General features: G+C 55.5%; 1 protein-coding gene and 1 long non-coding RNA gene across 2 annotated transcripts in view; one reads left to right on the forward strand and one right to left on the reverse strand.

Annotated features, from left to right (window-relative positions):
- Positions 1-18,288, forward strand: part of SNED1 (sushi, nidogen and EGF like domains 1) — a gene marked incomplete at its 5' end in the record, with an annotated part of 56,622 nt that overhangs the window by 1,158 nt on the left and 37,176 nt on the right. The window contains 3 exon segments of the mRNA XM_081095506.1: positions 10,446-10,733; positions 16,042-16,182; positions 16,899-17,061. Coding sequence (XP_080951632.1) covers positions 10,446-10,733; positions 16,042-16,182; positions 16,899-17,061 — 592 coding nt within the window.
- The window catches only part of LOC308522242, a 40,043-nt gene continuing 34,140 nt past the window's right edge, over positions 12,386-18,288 (reverse strand). The window contains exon 3 of the long non-coding RNA XR_013996221.1: positions 12,386-12,523. This is a non-coding gene — a long non-coding RNA (uncharacterized lncRNA). The remainder of the gene's footprint in view (positions 12,524-18,288) is intronic.

An 18,288-nucleotide genomic window follows, 5' to 3' on the forward strand; every position in this document is an offset into this window, starting at 1 on the left:
AGCCAGGACTGACTTCAGAAAGTGGAGTGAGCAGGGCAGAGCTGTGCTCAGGGTCTCCGGGAGCCGAGGATCCCCACACATCTTAGAACTGGGAAAACTTGTTGGCACCATCTTACACAACACTGCATCAACATGGCCCTTAGGAATTGGCCAGGCTCAACTTTCCCAGCCACAGTCACAGGTGAAAATATTATGAAAACAGTCCACCCTCTGACCAGCCCCTCTAAAAACATCGACCCTTGCCAAAACAACGGGGGAGAGGGCGCTGAAGTGGACAGATCCGCTAGCAAAACAAATGGTTTCATCAGAAACCAACATTCTGGCTGCTAGCAAAACATAGATCTTCATAAGAGCTTCGTCCTGAAACAGAGATGTTATTTGAAAAACACTTGCCCATGTGGACATAGTGAGCCCCTTCACCTTCTCTTCACTCTGTAGGAAAGAATGGAGTTCTTGAGGGGCAATGCCCAGAGCACCTTGCCTGAAATAACGACGGGCTCTATGTCAGGGAGGGAATGGAATGAACCGGCGGGCAGGGAGGCCTTAGAATCACAGCCAAAGGAGGGAAGGGATGGTATTTGTTCTGAAGCAAGTGGGTCTGACCAGGTGGCCCCCACACCCACTCAGGTCCAGAAGACACTTTCCTGCATGTCCCTAGATCCAACCCTTGTCCAGCAGAGCACACCTGGGCCAGCCCTGAGCCCACCAGCCAAGTGAGAACCCTCTATAGGCCAGTTCCCCCTCCCCAGCCTCTGCCCCCTTAGTCCCCAGCCTATTGTTTGGCAAAGAGCAGGCTTGTTGAGTGGCTGGAGAGATGGAGGGATGGGTGCCTCAGCCCTCTGACAGGGCCCACTTGTCACAAGGTGTGAAGTTAGCAGTGACGCTGCTTGGAGACCAATGCTTTCTGAGTCTCCATGGAATCAGGACACAGACTACACCCTAGTAAGGATTCAGTCCTGCGATACTTGGGGGCACCCTTTCCAGAAGGCACCCAGCATTAGGCTTCTTCTCATGTCATAGCAGCTGCATGTGCTAAGTCGTGAGGCTCTGAAAATCATGGAGAGTCATTCTATTGCTAAGGTCCTACACCAGCCAGTGCTGCTAGCAGGTTGGAGCTGCAGCAGCCTGCTGAGGGACATGGTTTGTGAGTATAGATGGCAGCTGTGTCATGGCCTACGGGCCTGGTCAAGGTGAAGCATCCACTCAGGGTGGCATGGGAAGTGAGAGGCAGTGATTCTGCAGAAGTCCCAGGTGCAGCCCGCCCCCGGGTGGGGTTATGGAGATGTAAAGGAAGATCCCGGTTTTTTTGTCACCAGGAACTGCAACTAGTGCAGGGGTGGGCAAACTTTTTGACTCGAGGGCCACAATGGGTTCTTAAACTGAACCGGAGGGCCGGAACAAAAGCATGGATGGAGTGTTTGTGTGAACTAATATAAATTCAAAGTAAACATCATTACATAAAAGGGTACGGTCTTTTTTTTTTTTTTTTAGTTTTATTCATTTCAAACGGGCCGGATCCGGCCCGCAGGCCATAGTTTGCCCCCGGCTGAACTAGTGGCTTCAGGTAGCACTTCACCACTCAGCTTCTGTTCCCTCATTGGGTGAAGGGTTTGCCAGGTAAGCAACACCTGTGAAGGTGCCCCACCCTGTGAAGGGCCCACAAGTATGTTACAAGGTTGTGGAGGCCAGGAAGGGGGTGCAGGGTCTGACAGTCGTGTCTCCAAGACTGAGCTGTTGGAGTGGTAGACAAGGTGTGACCTTAGGGTCCCTTCCACCTGTCACCCCAGGGCCTCCTCCAACCCCTGCTGGCCTCTCACCCATGCTGCTCTGACCCCTCTGACCCTCCTTGTCTTTTGGAACACCTTGGAGCCAGTCCCAGCATGCAGAGCTGAGTGGGAGCTGAGGTGGACAGTGTGCCTGTGGAGCCCAGAGGGAAGGCACAGTATTAACAACGAATTTGACCGAGGGAGGTTGCATGCCCACCCTGAACATACTGTCCCCATCCTGCCTTCCCCAGATCAGGGCCACCATGGCTAGTCATTTCCTCCCAGAGCCTCAGTTTCCTCTCTCTGCAGTAGAGTGCCCCATCTGAATATGCCCGTGACACATGTCCAACCATCACTGTCACAGCTGTTCTGGCCGCCAGTTCCAAGCCATCTACAAAACCTGCCCTGACCCACAGGGACAGCCTGGTGAGATGCAGGAAGGCCTGGTGGTAGAGTCCTGCTTCTTCTGAACCCACTGAGCAAACCTCTGAGAGCCCGGCCGGTTCCAGAGTGGCCCAGGAGCTGCCCCTCTTCCTGCTGTAGGCGCCCTCATGGGTGCTCCCTTCCTGCTGTGCCTGGGGAGGGGCAGCAGAAGAAAGGAGATGCAGGGGTGGAATAGAGCTGGAGTCGGGGTCGAGCTGGTATTGGCCCCCCCCGCCCAGACCTCCTCCCTGGCAGCCTGTGAGAGGACAGGCAGGATGGTCATCCTCTGTACAGATGAGGAGACTCAGGCGAAGAAGGCAGATCCAGGGCCCCCAATTCTCATGTCCAAGTGCCTCCTAACCACTCCAGCCCAAACTAGCAGGGCCCAGCCCGGAGCCCTTCTTCCTCCGGCCCACTGCCCAGAGCGTGCAGGAGCCCCCGGAGCCTCCTCAGGACCTCCCTCCCTTCCTTGTCCCCACGTTGTCAGCAGCTGGGCCTGTCAGCTCTGCCTTGGAAACACGTCCACCTCCCAGCACCTGCAGTCAAGTCCCTGGGCCAGGCCACCGTCCCCACTCACTGGCCTCCAGCTGCTGGCCCTGCCCCTCGAGCCTGTTTACAGGGCAGCCAAGAAAGCCAAATGGGCTTCTCCCCTGCCTCTATTTCCTGCCCTTACCTGCCCCTGGCTTTAGGCTGGATGGTCTGACCCTGTGCACCTCACTGGGCAGCAAGCCTGGCAGCTGGGAATGACTCAGGTGTCCCCACTCCTTATCTCTTGGGGACTCTGTGAAGCCAGAACTTCTTAGCTAGAAGTGACCAGCTTGCCAGACTGTCTTCCCAGACAACTCGCATGGAAACCTGGTGTGTTCACTCCCCATGGACTTCTTCACTAATGCGTTCATCCATGTAGCATCCTGAAGTCCTGCCTGAGGCCAGGCTGAGCCTAGGGGGCAAGATGTGGTGGCAGCAGCGTGTCACTCTGAGAGTTGAAGTCACTGTTTCCTGCTTTGTTCCCTGTGCTGTCCCCGCTTCCAGGAGAGTGCTGGCTCCTGGCGGCCTCAGTCAGTGCGAGTCATCTTCTGACTTGGGATGACAGAACCGTGATCCTGCATCCAAACTCCCTGGTTTGTTTCAAGCGCCATTAGGGTTCTACAAAACAAACTCACCCTTTCATACAAGTTTATGTTGCACACATGTGAGCATTTCCCCATGCCTTGAGTGTGGAAGAGCATGCTTTTTGGTGACAGTATGATATTTCATCCAGTCGCCGCACCATGTCGTTTTAACCAATGAGTTGTTGACTGTGGGTGGTTTCAGGATCTCCCATGAACTAATGTCGCCGGTACATGACCCCCTGTGTGTCCTTATGCAAGTCTCTCGCTCTCTGCTTTCCTTTCCTAGTGGGTCAGAGGGAATGTGCTTCTCACAGCATCTCCCTGCTGCCTGTCAACCACAGGGCATCCTCGTCTGCACCCTTCTCTCCTGGGTGAAGGAGTCACCTCATCTGGCCTGGGTCAACCAGGAGGCCACCACTCACTCAGCTCCGCATGGTCCAGGACTAGGCACCTGACCAGAGCAGATCCTAGTGTGGGACTCTGCCGGGTCACCTGGGAGCAGGAGAGAAATGCAGAGCCCTGGACCCTCCCCAGGATGCAAGGGCCCCAGAATCAGCCTTTAATCAGGTTCCTGGTGCCTGTCCAGGGCCCCACCTGAGAAGCGCTGCTCCTCCTGAGGGCACCCACCGGCCTGCCATCCTGCTCATGGTGCCCCGGGCACCCCTAACCCTGCAAGCTCAAGTCTCCACTGCCTCCCATGTACTAGTGCAGGGCTGGCTGGGACGAGCTGCCCCCTAAGGGCCCCAACCACAGGTGTACCTTGTGACCCCTGGCTTCCAGGCCATCCTTGTAGTCAGACTGATGATAGGGGTGGGGGCAGCGAGCAGGCCCAAGCACAGAAGAAGCTGGAAGAGTTGGCCCCCGGGGATGTTTCTCCCACGGGTCTGTGAGCAGGCGGCTGGTGGGGCCGCCCCACTGGTTTCACCCTCCCCCCGCCTCCCCACAGGGGTCCCACCTCAGTGGGGCAAGTGATTTGTTAACCGCCATCTGAAGCACTGCTTCCCACACTGAGCTCTGCAGGGAGGCCAGGGAGGGAGGAGGGAGAACAGGACAGTGTCCAGGCATGGGCCCCAACCCCAAACCCTGCACACAGCAGGCAGCCAGGGCCCACTGACCTCCAGTCGGTTCAGGGCTTGTCCAGGGCCAGACACCACCCTTGGCACTTGAACACACTCTACCACCTGCACTAGCCTGAGGGGGCAGCAGGCATAGGCCACCTTGGATGCTTGCTGGGGATGGGGCCTGGGATGGGGCTGAGTCCCAGGGGAGCAGCCACTGTCCCAAGAAGTGAGAGGCCTGGGTGTGTGTGGGAAGCAGGGGCGTATCAGGCCCACAGTGGGAGTTTGTGTCTAGGCTCAGGCTGGTGATGGGTGTAGAAGGAGGGTATGGGGGCCCAGGTGATGAGGGACTGCTGCCCACAGGCGAGCATGTCCAGGGGCCTCTGTGGAGTTGGGCTCTGGCCCTAGAGGGGCACCTGGCTGAGGTGTACCAGAGGTGAGGCAAAAAGGTGGCTTTGCCAGGGAGGGGGAGGCACGAGCTGGCTAGGTGTACATGGGAAAGGGAAGAGAGGGGGGATAGCAAGAAGATATGGAAGGGACAGGTGTTGGAAGGGTTCAAAGGGCTGGACTCAGAGAAGGCAGTGCCATGAGGCCCTGCAGGCCAGGGTGTGGCCGCAGGGAGGCCCTGGACAGCAGACAGCAGGAAGTGCAGCCCAGGGCCCACAGCCCAGCAGGGCTTGGCCTGGAAGGGAAGGAAGGGCTGGTCCCCCAACACCAGCTTCTCTTTCCCAGCCTTGGGAATTCCTCCTTCACCCCCCACGCTCACCCCCACCCCAACCCCGCAGCCAACTGGGCACTGGCTCCCCTCGGATCCGCCTCCCGCAGGAAGGTGGCCCTGGATGCCCCTGGTGGTAGTGCCCTCCCCGCCCAATCTTCCCACAACCCAAGTGCTGTTCCCCCAGGACGTGGGTGCCAGCCACGAGCCCGCCTTCCTTCTCCCCAGGCTGGGTGCGCACCAGGCTCTGGGCTCCAGGGCTCAGACTGACCTTGCCCGTGGGCCCCAGGAGCCCTGCCCACTCACTGCCCTTCAAGCAGAACTCCGGCCCCAACTGTGCTTGTGGGAGGAACCCTGATTACCCAGAGAGCTGCCAGGAAATAAAAGACATGCCTACATTTTTCAAAACAAGCTTATAAAAGGCCTCAGGGGCTTTATTGTTTTATTTTTGGCAGAGAAGTCAAAGCAGGAACTAAGGCCCGCCCTCTTGGCTCTGATGTTTGCAGAGCTGGGGTCTGTGGCCGCACACACGGGGTCCCTGGCTCCCCTCCAGGGTGCCCTCTCAGAGCAGCCCCTCCGCCCAGCGAGGTGGCACCAGAGAGCCCTCATGCTTCCCACACAGGGGACCAGCCAGTCCCACTCACACGCTTTTGGCTGGAAGTCTCTCCAAGAGACTCTCCAGGATACTTCCGCTCTTTCCTGCTTCTATCCAAGTCGGAAATGCCACCAGCACAGTCTCTCTGTGCTTCCTCCTGAGCCAGCCAGGGCCAGCCGTGTCCTGCAGGAAAGGCCTGAGTCCCCACAGGCCAGTCCCCTCCTGACCACTATGTCCCCACCCCCCAGGTGAAGCACAGGCCTCTTTCATGCCCCAAGGGCCACCTGGAGTTCACAGTCATTGGGCTTCCTGTAGCATGTGGCCTCAGGGCTTCTCCCAGATGGCAAGCTACTCCCTTCCCAAGATTCTCAGTCTCTTCAGAGGGGACAGGAACACCCTTCCTTGACCACAGGCCTCCTACACCCGCCTGGGCAAAGAGGGGGCAGTTGCCAGCTGCTCACCCTGCACTCAGCTCCTGTGCTGTCCCATCCTGGGCTGTGACACCCAGTTGTACCTTGTTTTTCTCAGCAGCAGGTGCTTGGACACCAGAGAGGTGGCCCCTGTTGGAAAGGACAGCAATACCAGCACTAACCCCAGGGCCTGGGCCTGTGGGCCCGCAGGGAGGTCTGCGGAGGCTGCAGTGGGGGCAGAGCAGAAGGCCCTATACACAGCACCACACAGTTTTCCTTTCTGCTCCTGGGTCTCCTTGCATCTCTCAAGCGTCCCACTAGGCTGGGCTAGGCTGACTTCAGGCCCACATGGCCCCTGGTGTGGGGCAGCACCCGGGCCCTGGATCCCAGCAACAGCCAGGCCACAGCCGAGTCTCTGACAAGAGCATGCTGGTGGGCCCCCTGTGTAGGTGAAGGGTGGGATTAAACACACCTCTCATCTGGGGTATGCACCCGTTCACAGGATGCGTCCGGCAGGGGGTCTGGCCTCACCCTTTCTCCTTGTTTCCATCTCTGTGCTGTGTGTTTTACTAAGTACTATTGAAAGTAGAAAAATAATAATAATAAAATTGATATTTTGCAGGAAGTAGCGTTTGCCAGGCAGCTCGCTTCCCTGGGCCCACCTCACCCAGCCCTTGCCCACTCCCCACCCACACAGGATGCTCAGAGTTCCCATCTGGAAAGAGGACATCCAAAGAGGATCCTGTCCAGGTGACAGGCCTGCCAGCAGCCTGCTTGCCCAGTGCCTGGCCCCGCTGCCTGCTCCGCTGTGGTCCTGGCCCTGCCCTGCTCTGGCAGGGGAACAGGGCCGGCTTGTTCTGCCTCCTTCCTGGACCCCCGGGCTCTGGGCCCACACCCCGTGGGGAGGCACACAGGAGAGAAATGAGGCCAAGTGCTAGTGGGCAGGCTGGAGCGGCCCCTGCACACACTACACACACCTGAGAGTTGGACTTGCACTTCAAAGGCAGGAAGGAAACCTGGTCCGTCTGTGGGAGCGGGGCCAGGAGAGGGGGAGGCGGGAGGGGCAGTGCGGCAGGTCCCACCCCAGCAGGTGGCCCGTGGCGCCGGTGGCAGCAGCCCAGTCCCAGGGCCCACCCTGGGAATAGCAGGCCAGTGTCTGTGGGAGACAAGCCCAGTGTGTGTTGGTGGCTTTGCCTCAATAGCACACAGTCCTTCCCTCCTGCCCAGCTGCCATTTCTGGCATGAGGCGTCCCAGAGGCCGGGGCAACCTAGGATGCACCTCCAGCTGCTCAGTCCGCGTCAGCCCCATCAGAGGGACCCAGACTGTTTCACCAGCAGCTGCAGTCTGTTCCCTCATCAGTGGCCTCCAAGTGGGCGTCTTTGGTGAGGCAGGCTGTGCTCTTCCCGTGGCAGGCCCGCCAGCAGACAGGTCCGCCAGGCTTCTGCAGCAGAGGGCCAGGCAGTGGACACCTTCGGCCTGTAGCCATGCGGGCTCTGACTGGCTACTCTGCTCTGAGCCCCACAGGTAGCGAGTGGGCGTGGCTGTGCCAGTAAGCCTGGATTTGCAAAACCAGGGGTCCTCATAGGACAGCCACGGTATGGCCTGTGAGCTAGGAATGTTGTTTATATTTTTAAAGGGCTGTAAAAACAAAAACAAAAAGAAGGGTGAGGAATGCACAATGGAGACTGTATGTGGTCCACAGGCCAAAGAGGGTCATTGGCCCTCAGAGAACAGGCTGCTTGCCTGCTGAGGCCATTTGCAACAACCCAAGGTCAGTAAAAATCCGGCTTGTCTGGTCCGAAAGAGCCCCCTACCTGGCCAGGGTGACCACTTCCAATTCTGCCCACAGCACTGACTGGCTTCCCGAGAGCGCCCTGGGTTGGGGCTGCACTGGGAGGCTGCCGCCACCAAGGGGCCCCGCTGTGACCTGAGGGCCCAGGAAAACAGCGGCTTCACTGGCTGCTGGAGTGGGAGAAAAGGCGTCCCAGGGGTAGCTCCACTGTTTCACAAAAACCGAGGTGACTCTTGCCACTGAGCCATTTCCATGAGGCCTCCCACCCTGGGCCCTTCCCTTGTTAGTGTCAAGTTCCAGTCAGCTCACCCCAAATGAGAGGCCAGCGAGTCACAAGGCCCCCACGGGTCACACTCAGCTTCGACAAGCACTCACCAGCCCCATCAGCGTTCCAATTTTAAACAGGGTGTGGCTGGGTCCTGCTTCAGCTCCAGCTGTGTCCCACCTGCTCCTCTGGGAATCTCGGAGTTTCTGCAAAAGGGCCTGGGCTGGGGCTCCGTGGTGACCTCTTACCCCAACGGCACGGCTGTGCCGTGTTCCCTTCTCTGTGAGCCCCTCACACTTGGTATTTCCTGTTTGTTTGATAAAAGCCACCCTGATGGGTGTGAGGTGGTACTGCTCTGTGGCTTTGACTCGCGTTTTCCTGATGACCCAGCATGTGCTGATTCGCCATTCATGGATCTTCTTTGGAGAAATGTCTATTTCAGGTCCTTTGCCCATTTTTTAATCAGGTTGCTTTGGGCTTTATTGTTGCATGAGTTTTCTATATATCCCTTATTAGATATATGATTTGCAGATGTTTTCTCCCATCTAGTGGGTTGCTAATCATGCCTTTTGATGCACAAAAGGTTTTTCATTTTGATGGACTGCAGTTTGTTTTGTTTTGTTTGTTACCTGTGCCTTGGTGTCACCTGCAGGAAATCACTGCCAAGTCCAACGTTGTGAAGCCTTTATCCTGAGTTTTCTTCTGAGTGTTTAATTTTGAGCCCTTACCTTTAGGTCTTTGATCCATTGGAACTAATTTTTGGCTGTGGTGTTAGGTAAGGGTCCCACTTCCTTGTTTTGCCTGTGAACCTCCTGTTTTCCCAGCACCGTTTGTTGAAAGCCATTTGACCACACGAGCAAGGGGTTATTTCTGGACTCTCTGTTCTGGCCCATGGGCCTCTCTGCCTGGATGAACATAGTAAATTTAGTTATTTTATTGTCAGATAACTCTAGTATCTGGTGTTTCTCATGTTTCCACTTACTCCTGTTGGTGGCGTCCTGCTTCCTTGCGTGCCCGTTATCTCCGACTGTGTCCTGGGGTTTGCATTTGAAGCATCATTCATGGGAGTGACTTGAGCCTCAGGTGAGACCATCTTCCTCCAGAAAGGGTGTTTCTCTGCTTCCGCCTGGCAGGAAACACCTTAATCCAAGTCACAGGCCTGACGGGAGGTGATAAGTCTGCACAAGACTCTTCCTTCAGGTTCACCTGAACTGTATGGGCAGCTGGGGGGGTCCCAGCTTAGTGTGAGGTTCCCTAGGTCCCTGCCTCGAGCCAGCTCTGAGCTCTGACACCTATCCCTCTCCCTCCATGAGGCCACTCAAATCGCAGGTCGGCTTTGTAGCTGTGGCTTCTGACTGCGGACACAGTCTCTCAGGGAAAGGGCTCTGAGTGCCAGGGCCCCTCCAGGCTCCTTGTCCTCCACGTGGAATCAAGAACCTCACTCGCTTGTTGGCTCATTGGTGCCTTTGAGAAGTATGTTTATCGGCCCTTTTTGGTGGTCTGGGTAACAGAGCCTCCCTCACCTAAGGGGGAGTCCTAAAGGTGTTTTCTAAAAGCACAATTCTGACCACAATCTTCCCAGGGGTGAGTCAGGACAGCCTCGAGCCCAGCTCTGTGATTGCTAACTCATTCGACCCTGCCCAGCACCCTGCGAGGCCAGCAGCAGCGTTAGCCCCGCCTCAGAGGTAAACATCCAGAGCGCAGAGAGCGCAGGCTGCACCTTGTGGTTGCATACCCAGCGAGTGGCAGGGTCAGGGCTGTCCAGCTGCAAAGATGCTGCTCCCCTTCCTCTGCTCAGGAGCTTCTAGGGCCCCCACTTCCCAGAGTCCTGAGCACAGAAGCCACCTGGTCATTGAGGCCCTTGCAGCCTCCCCTGGCAATGCTGGCCCCTGCGCTCCCTGCCTCTGCTCTATGGGCACTCCTGCCCTCACCTGATCCTTCCAGACCAGAGGCTGGGACCCTGTCTTACCTTCCGAAGGCCCCTGGCTGGAATGGGATCCAGAAGCTCAGGCTGCTGAGCAGACCTGAATGCCCCACATGTCAAAGACCAGGGCCCACACTGGGGCTCCCTGACCCCAGAGTGGCAGCCCAGGGCTGGGTACCCTGCAGGGCATCTGGGACACAACCGGTCCAGGAGGCAATGGATCAGGCTGAGGGGTCCCCTGTCTGGGACCAGGAACTGCCAGGCCATCCCGGGATGCTCTTCCCAAGCCCAGCTCACCCTCGCAGGGTGCCTGGTGGGGGAGGCTGGGAGGCTGTGCCCACCCACAGCCCCCATCAGTCCCTCTCTGGCTTTCTGCCCTGACAGGTGAACAACAATGGGATCATCTCCTTCCTGAAGGAGGTTTCTCAGTTCACCCCGGTGGCCTTCCCCATCGCCAAGGACCGCTGTGTGGTGGCGGCCTTCTGGGCGGATGTGGACAACCGGCGTGCAGGGGATGTGTACTACCGGGAGGCCGCCGACCCCGCCATGCTGCGCAGAGCCACGGAGGATGTCAGACGCTACTTCCCCGAGCTCCCAGACTTCTCTGCCACCTGGGTTTTCATCGCCACCTGGTACCGCGTGACCTTCTTTGGCGGCAGCTCCTCCTCCCCCGTGAGTTTCTGTCCTGGGGAAGGGAGGAGGTACAGCTGGGCCCAGGCCTCCCTCCAGGGCACCCACCTTGCTGAGGGGGTCAGCTTTAGTTGCCGGCCCATGCCTGAGAGGAAAAGCTGGGTTCAGGCATGGGAGTCACTCACGAAGGTCCGAGCCTGACAAGGCCCGGGAGAGTAGCTCACACGCCGGGGAGACGAGAAGGATGATGTGTTACCGGGTTTTCCGTTGTGAATGCTTCTGTCCTCAAAGGGTCAGTCAGGAAGTTATCGCATCTTATACTTCATCCTTGACTGTGCCAAACAACAAAGTGTGAGCTCAGGAGTAACTGAGCACTCTGCCCAGCAAGATAGTGCTGGTGCGGGTCCCCCTGAGTGGGTCCCCCCACCCCCCGCAATAAGGACAGTGCTGTCCCTCCTGGGGGTCACACCATGCACGAGGAGGCACTGGGAGCAGAGGGGTTCTCTGAGCTGTTTGTTCACGCATTTAACCCACATTTCTGTAGGGGCACCTCTCGGGGGGCAGGCCCTGGACAGAGCAGACAGGACACGCCTCTCTGGGGTGTCACAAATGACCATGTGATAAAGGTGCCAGTTGCCCTGAAGTGGCCAGCATAGCTGTGCCAGCCGGAGGGTGGGTCTGAGCCACGTGGGGGGTTGAGGGTAGAGGACCAGGATGGCTCAGAGCAGCCACGGGGGGGATGTGACAGGACCCTGGGCAGCAAGGGGAGCAGCAGCACTCACAGCAGAGCCTGGTTCCTGTCACACACACAGGGGAGGGTGGGTGGACAGGGGGGCCTGCACTCAGGCTCTGGGGGTGCAGGTGAGGGACTCGGTCCCGGATGTGCCAAGATGGCCATGCCCAGCGGACATCTAGAGATGGAGCCCAGGGTCCCTAGAGGTGGCTCTGGGGAACTGGGAAGGTGGGCAAGTGGGTCAAGGGAGGGATGTGCCAAGTGACGAGATGCCCACAGACTCTGAGCTCCCCAGCAGCCAAAATGAACAAGAGAGAGGAAGAAGGAAGTTAGCAGGTGCCTGCGAGAGGGAGACACTCACTGTGTGGGCCTTTCTGTGAACATTACTGCAAAGCCGCGCACTGGTGGATTTCTGTGCATACAGAGCTCACTGGTATTTTGTAAGTTTTGTTTGTTTGTTTTCTTTCCACCAATTTGTAACAGAACAACTTTGTAACAAAAGGTAAAGAAAACCCAACTATAATTCCTCTACCAGAAGACAACTCCCCGTCAACATTTCCTAGTGTCCACTGACCCACAGTCTAAAAAATAAATAGAGCCGCCAAGAACATGCTGTTTTGTGAGTGGTTGTTGTTTTGTTTTTCACTCAACAGTATTGTGGGCATTGTCCTCATTTTATATGTTCTCTTACCTCATTTTAAAAATTACTCTTTCACCTCTGCGGAGGAAGAGGCACCCAGAACGCCTCCGGAGTTGACAGAGAACCTTAACGTTCCCATTTCCAAACCCGGAGATGTGGGTTAGAAAAGGAATATCCACGTCACATCCTCAGAAGACAGGGAGTCGCGATCCTGAGTTTGGGCTGGGAGGTGGCCTGCGACAGGGAGACTTGGGAGCCCTCTCTGCAGCGGCAGCTCTGGAAGCAGGTGATCCACAGGCGGTAACAGTGCAGCTGCTAACGCTCCTCACATCCGGGCCTCACCTGCACACACACTGCCCGGACCGACCATGCTGCCACTCCGCCTTCATGGCCATCACCTCCTCCCTGTCCTCAGAACTCTAGCTCGTAGGTCCACACCTTCCCATTGTTAACGTTAACCTAAGAAGACACACAGAACAGCGCCATAAAGCAGATATCACAATAGAATGAGTCACATGACTTATTTTGTGTCCCATTGCATATAAAGGTTATGTTGACACTATACTATAGTCCATTAAGTGTACAATAGCATTATTGGACACTTTAAAAAGGTACATACCTTAATTAAAAACACTATATTGCTAAAAAAAAGCTAACCATCATCTGAGCCCGCAGTGAGGGGTAATCTTGGTGCTGATGGAGGGTCCTGCCTCGATGTTATGACTGCTGACTAGTCGCGGTGGTGGTTGCAGATGGTTGGGTGGCCAGGGCAGTTTCTTAACATATGACGATGACGTTTGCGGCACTGATGGACTCTTCCTTTCACAGACTATTTTTCTGTAGTGCTATCAGAATTTTACCCACAGACTTCTTTCAAAACTGGAGTCAGTCCTCTCAACCCCTATCAGCTAAGTTTATGTGATATTTTAAATCCCTTGTTGTCACCTCAACAGTCTTCACAACATCTTCACCAGGAGTGGATTCCAGCTCAAAAAACTACTGTCTTTCCTCATCTGTAAAAATCAACTCTTCATCCTTTCAAATTTGGTCATGAGGTTGCAGTAATTCAGTCACACCTTCAAACTCTACTGTTAATTCTAGATATCTTGCTATTTCCACCACATCTGCAGTTACTCCTCACTGATGTCTTGAACCCCCCTGAGGCCTGGAACCACCTTCTTCCAAACTTCTGTTAAGTTGCTATGTTGATCTATTTCCACGAATGTCCTTAATAGCTTCTAGAATGGTGAATCCTTTCCAGAAAGTTTCCAATTTACCTTGCACAGGTCTATCAGAAGAATCATATTTATGTGAGCTATAGCCTTACAAAATAATAAGACTTGAAAGTCGAAATGACTTCTTGATCCATGGGCTATAGAATGGGTGTTGTGTTAGCAGGCATGAAAATTACATTAATCTCATTGTCCATCTCTATCAGAGCTCTTGGGTGACCAGCTGCATTAGCCCCTAACAAGAGAGTCAGCCTGTCCTTGAAGCGTTACAGCCAGGCATTGACTTCTCTCCAGCTATGAAAGTCCTAGGTGGTGTCTTCCAATATGAGCCTGTCTCTATGTATTACAAATCCATTGTTCAGTGTAGCCACCTTCGTTAATTATCTCAGCTAGATCTTCTGAATAACTTGCCACATCTTCTACATCAGCTCTTGCTGCTTCACCTTGTACTTTGATGTTATAGAGATGGCTTCTTCCCTTTAACTTCATGAATCAACTTCAGACAGCTTCAGACTTTCCTTCTGCAGTCCCCTCAATTCGCCCAAGTCTTCATAGAATTAAAAAGAGTTAGGGCCTTGATCTGGGATAGGCTTTGGCTTAAGGCAGTGGTTCTCAACCTTCCTAATGCCACGACCCTTTAATACAGTTCCTCATGTTGTGGTGACCCCCAATTTCATTGTTACAAATTGAACATAATTAAAGCATAGTGATTAATCACAAAAAAATATGTAATTATATATGTGTTTTCCGATGGTCTTAGGCAACCCCTGTGAAAGGGTCGTTCGACCCCCAAAGGGGTCACGACCCACAGGTTGAGAACCGCTGGCTTAAGGGAATGTTGTGGCTGGTTTGATCTTCTATCCAGACCGCTAAAACCTTTTGCACATAAACAGTAAGGCTGTTTAGCTTATCACTGTGTATTCGCTGGAATAGCCCTTTTAAATTCCTTGAAGAATGTTTCCTTTGCATCACAACTTAGCTGTTTGGTGCAAAAGGTCTGGTTTTAAGCCAGTCTCAGCTTTTGACATGCCTTCCTCATTAAGCTTAATCATTTCTAGCTTTTGATTTAAAGTGAGAGACATGTGACTAGTCCTTTCACTTGAACACCTAGAGGCCATTGTGGGATTATTTATTGGCCCAATTTCACTATTGTGTTTCAGAGAACAGGGAGGCCTGAAGAGAGGGACATAGACAGGGGAACGACGAGCAAAGCAGTCAAACACACACATTTATCAATTAAGTTCACTGTCTTAATGGGGTGGTTCATGGTGCCCCAAAACAATTACAATAGTAACACCGATCACTGATCACCGATCACCATAACAGATATCATAATGATGAAAAGTCTGAAATATTGTGACAATTACCAAAACGTGACACAGAGACACAAAGTAAGCAAATGCTATTGGAAAACAGCACCAATAGACGTGCTCAATGCAGGGTCATCGCACGTCTTCAGTTTCTAAAAACACAATTTCTAAAAGCGCCATCAATGAAACGCAATGAAACAAAGTGTGCCTATACACCGTATGGTCTCTAGTCACTGCCACGTCCACACACTGGCCGAGTCGCTGGCCCAAGGCCTCGAGTGCCAGGGTACCCTGAGGTGGGCATGCGCAGCCTCAAGTCCACTGAGGTTTATCCTGGCATGAGCCTCTAAAAGGGAGATTACTGCCTGCAGAATTTCATGTTCCCCTCAAAAATGTGCCCATGCATTCTCACATGCCACATCGGACGTGCCGGTTCCCTGCACTCCAGCCACGAGTCCTCCCGCTTTCCTTCCTCGCCTTTTCAAACTTCCACATCTTTGATTCCTAGCGATGCTGGGTTTGCTCCTGTGTTACCTGCTAGTTGTATTCTACCTGTCATGTATCCGAGCATAGCCTGTGTTACCTTTTTTATCTTTTTCTCATTGATCTGTAGACAGACGTTCTTGTATTAAGAATATGAATAGTCTTGCCTGCTCCATATATTATAAAAACATTTTTCACTTTGCTGTTTGCCACTCAGTTTGTGTTTATGGCACTTTGTGATATTCAGAAATTTTTGTAGCCAAATGTATAAATCTCTTTTTTTGTTTGTTTTTGCGTTAACATAAGTCATGCTTAAGCCTCCCTGAAAGGCTCTCCATGGTGCCCACTATTGCTTCCAGTGCTGCGACAGTGTCATTTACAGCCTTACTTGATTTAGGCTTTATTTTCATGAGTGATGTAAAATTCTAATTTCATTGTTTTTCAGAGTTTCCTATTCATCCCATGATCCTTTGCCTGATCTGAAATAGCACCTCATATGTACCCTACCCACTAACATTTTGAAATAGAATTCCATGAAAATCATAAAACCTGATTATTAAAAACATTTTTCCTTGATTCCTCTGTTCATCTTTCCCTTTTCTTTTTATGTTTTTGTCCTATTCCCTCAAGGCAGTTTTGTGGATTTGACCAAGTGAGCAGGAACTCCCTGTGCCCCCGGCCCCCACAGGGGACAGGTTCTGCTCCTGGCGTCGGTGGGCCCCCACAGCCCCCGTGCAGATTCTTGGGGAGGGGGGCAGGTTGGCCTGTGCCAGGGCCTCAGGCACTGGAGACACAGTGGAGGATGGAGGACGAGGCCATCAGGGTTCTGCCCTATGGCTGACAACGTCTAGTTGGGGAGACAATGACAGTGTGTGCAGGAGTAGTGGAGGGGCAGGGCCTGGGAACGGAGACGAGGCGGGCAGGACCCTGTTCAGGCCTCCCTCCTTGGCAGGTCAACACGTTCCAGACTGTGCTCATTACGGACGGCAAGTTCTCTTTCACCATCTTCAACTATGAGTCCATCACGTGGACCACAGGCACACACGCCAGCAGCGGGGGTGACGCCACTGGCCTGGGGGGCATCGCGGCCCAGGTAGGGGTCCCTGCTCCCCAATGCCAGCACTGTCATGAGCTAATGAAACAGGCAGACCTCTCCCCGCCCCCAGCCCCACCCCACCTCCACATGCACTACTGTGCAGAGGCTGGTGCAGGGTGATCCAAGCCCTCTCACCGCCCAGAACCACGGAAACATCCTTGGCCAAAGGCCTTTGTCCTGGCCACACTGCCTGGCCACTGCAGCAGGAAAAGAAGGTCCTGGGATCTCTGCACTGACTGCCTCCAGGTCTGGCAGGGCTGTGGCCCCAAGGACCCCGGCCAGCAGGAAGTCCCAGGTGTGGAGGGCATGGTCAAGGGCCACTGCCCAGGGCCTGCTGGTCCCCTTCTGGCTGTGCACCCCCATCTACTTCCCCTGAGGCTGCACTTGCCGCTGGCCCCTAGGGGAGACCCAGAACCCAGCAGTGAGTCATGGGGGGGGGGGGGGGGAGCGTGGGGGTGCCAGGCCGAACCAAGTCTTTGGCTCAGGGCCTGGCTGGGAGGCTGCTGACATTGGCAAGGACAGCGTGGTGGGGGGAAGGGGTGGATACCCCTACACCTTAGAGCTCTCCGGCTGTCTCCCACACAAGCTCTTTGACCTTGACAGTGTGTGCAGGAATGGTGGATGGGGCAGGGCCCCATCTGGGAGAGGTGGGAGCTTTAGGGAGACCTGCGGACCCAGCCCGCACCTGCCCCCACTCTCTCGCACCCACCCAGGCTGGCTTCAACGCGGGAGATGGGAGGCGCTACTTCAGCATCCCAGGCTCGCGCACTGCGGATATGGCGGAGGTGGAGACCAGCACCAACGTGGGCGTGCCCGGGCGCTGGGCTTTCAGAATCGATGATGCCCAGGTGCGCGTGGGGGGCTGCGCCCATGCAAGTAAGAGCACCGAGCGAGCAGCTCGGGCGCCGGGGATGGGCGTGGCCTAGGGAGGGGCGGGGGAGGGCCCGGAGGGGGCGGGGCGGGGCGGGGACTTTGGCGCCAGCTCTGCCCCAGACCCTGGGCTGCGCGTGGCTCCGCCCATCGCGGCTACTGTCCCGCCCCGCTGGCCCCAGAGCCTCAGTCTCTTCCTGGGGGGGGGCCTTCGCGCCTCAGCTGCGGGGCCCGGGGACCCGCTGGAGCCCAAGGTTTGCGGTGCAAAGGGGAGGAGCCCAGCCTCCTTCCTGGGTCGAGATGGGAGTCCGCGGCCACCTGTGTCCCCTGACCACCTGGGAAACAGGTGTTCTGTTCACCCCATTTCACCTTTTCTGCTGGGACTTGCAGCTTTTTTGACAACCCGGACATCCATCTACCCGCCGGGAGGGAGACACCCAAGGGTCCCTGACACCCAGGGGGCCTTCAGGCTCAGAACACACTGCAGAGGAGAAAGAGTCCACCCCAGGGGAGAGCACGTGACCGGTGGGGACAGTTGGATTGGCTGCAGAAGTGGGTGTGGCACTGGGCGAGTCACAGACCCTCCTGAAACTGTAGGACTTATACATAGAGGGAGGGTGTCAGTGGTTGACTCAGCCACTCCGCCTAGAGGGGCTGAGCATAAGCCCTGCCAAGCCCTGGCCATTCTGAGGCCTGTCCTGGGTCTTCCAAGGGCTGCTCCCCCTAACATAAAATGGGTGAGAGCCCACCCAGGGAGGCAGGCATGCACCCCAGGGCCAGGGCCAGGTAGGGTGTGAGTGCCTGAGGGGCAGACACCGAGCCCCCACCCATGACAATGCTTGGGGCAGAAAGACTCACAGACAACTGAGGATGGTATCCCCCTGAGAGAGACCTGGGAACTGAGTCTGCTCACTCACTGGAGCACCCGATAGCCCCCAGTTGGGGGACTGAGCTTAGGGGGTGAGGGGCTCAAGGCACCAGGTGCCAACGATTTCTCTCCCTCCCCCAGAGTAGCAAGCAGGGCACCTAAGAGCCAGGCTCTCCTGCAGCCCCAGGGGGGCTCTGGTCAGTGGTGCCTCAGGGGCTTGGGTTGTGGTTGAAGAGTAGGGTATGGGTGCAGGTGTGGACTGGTGTGAGTGGGTGTCAGTCCAAGTGGGTGCAGGTGTGGGCAGGTCCATGCTCCTCTGCAGAGGCTGCAGGCTGTGGCCCTGAGGAGTGGGGTCCTCAGAAAAG

This window comes from Myotis nattereri, assembly GCF_964212035.1.
Source record: "Myotis nattereri genome assembly, chromosome: 7".
Lineage (NCBI taxonomy): Eukaryota > Metazoa > Chordata > Mammalia > Chiroptera > Vespertilionidae > Myotis > Myotis nattereri.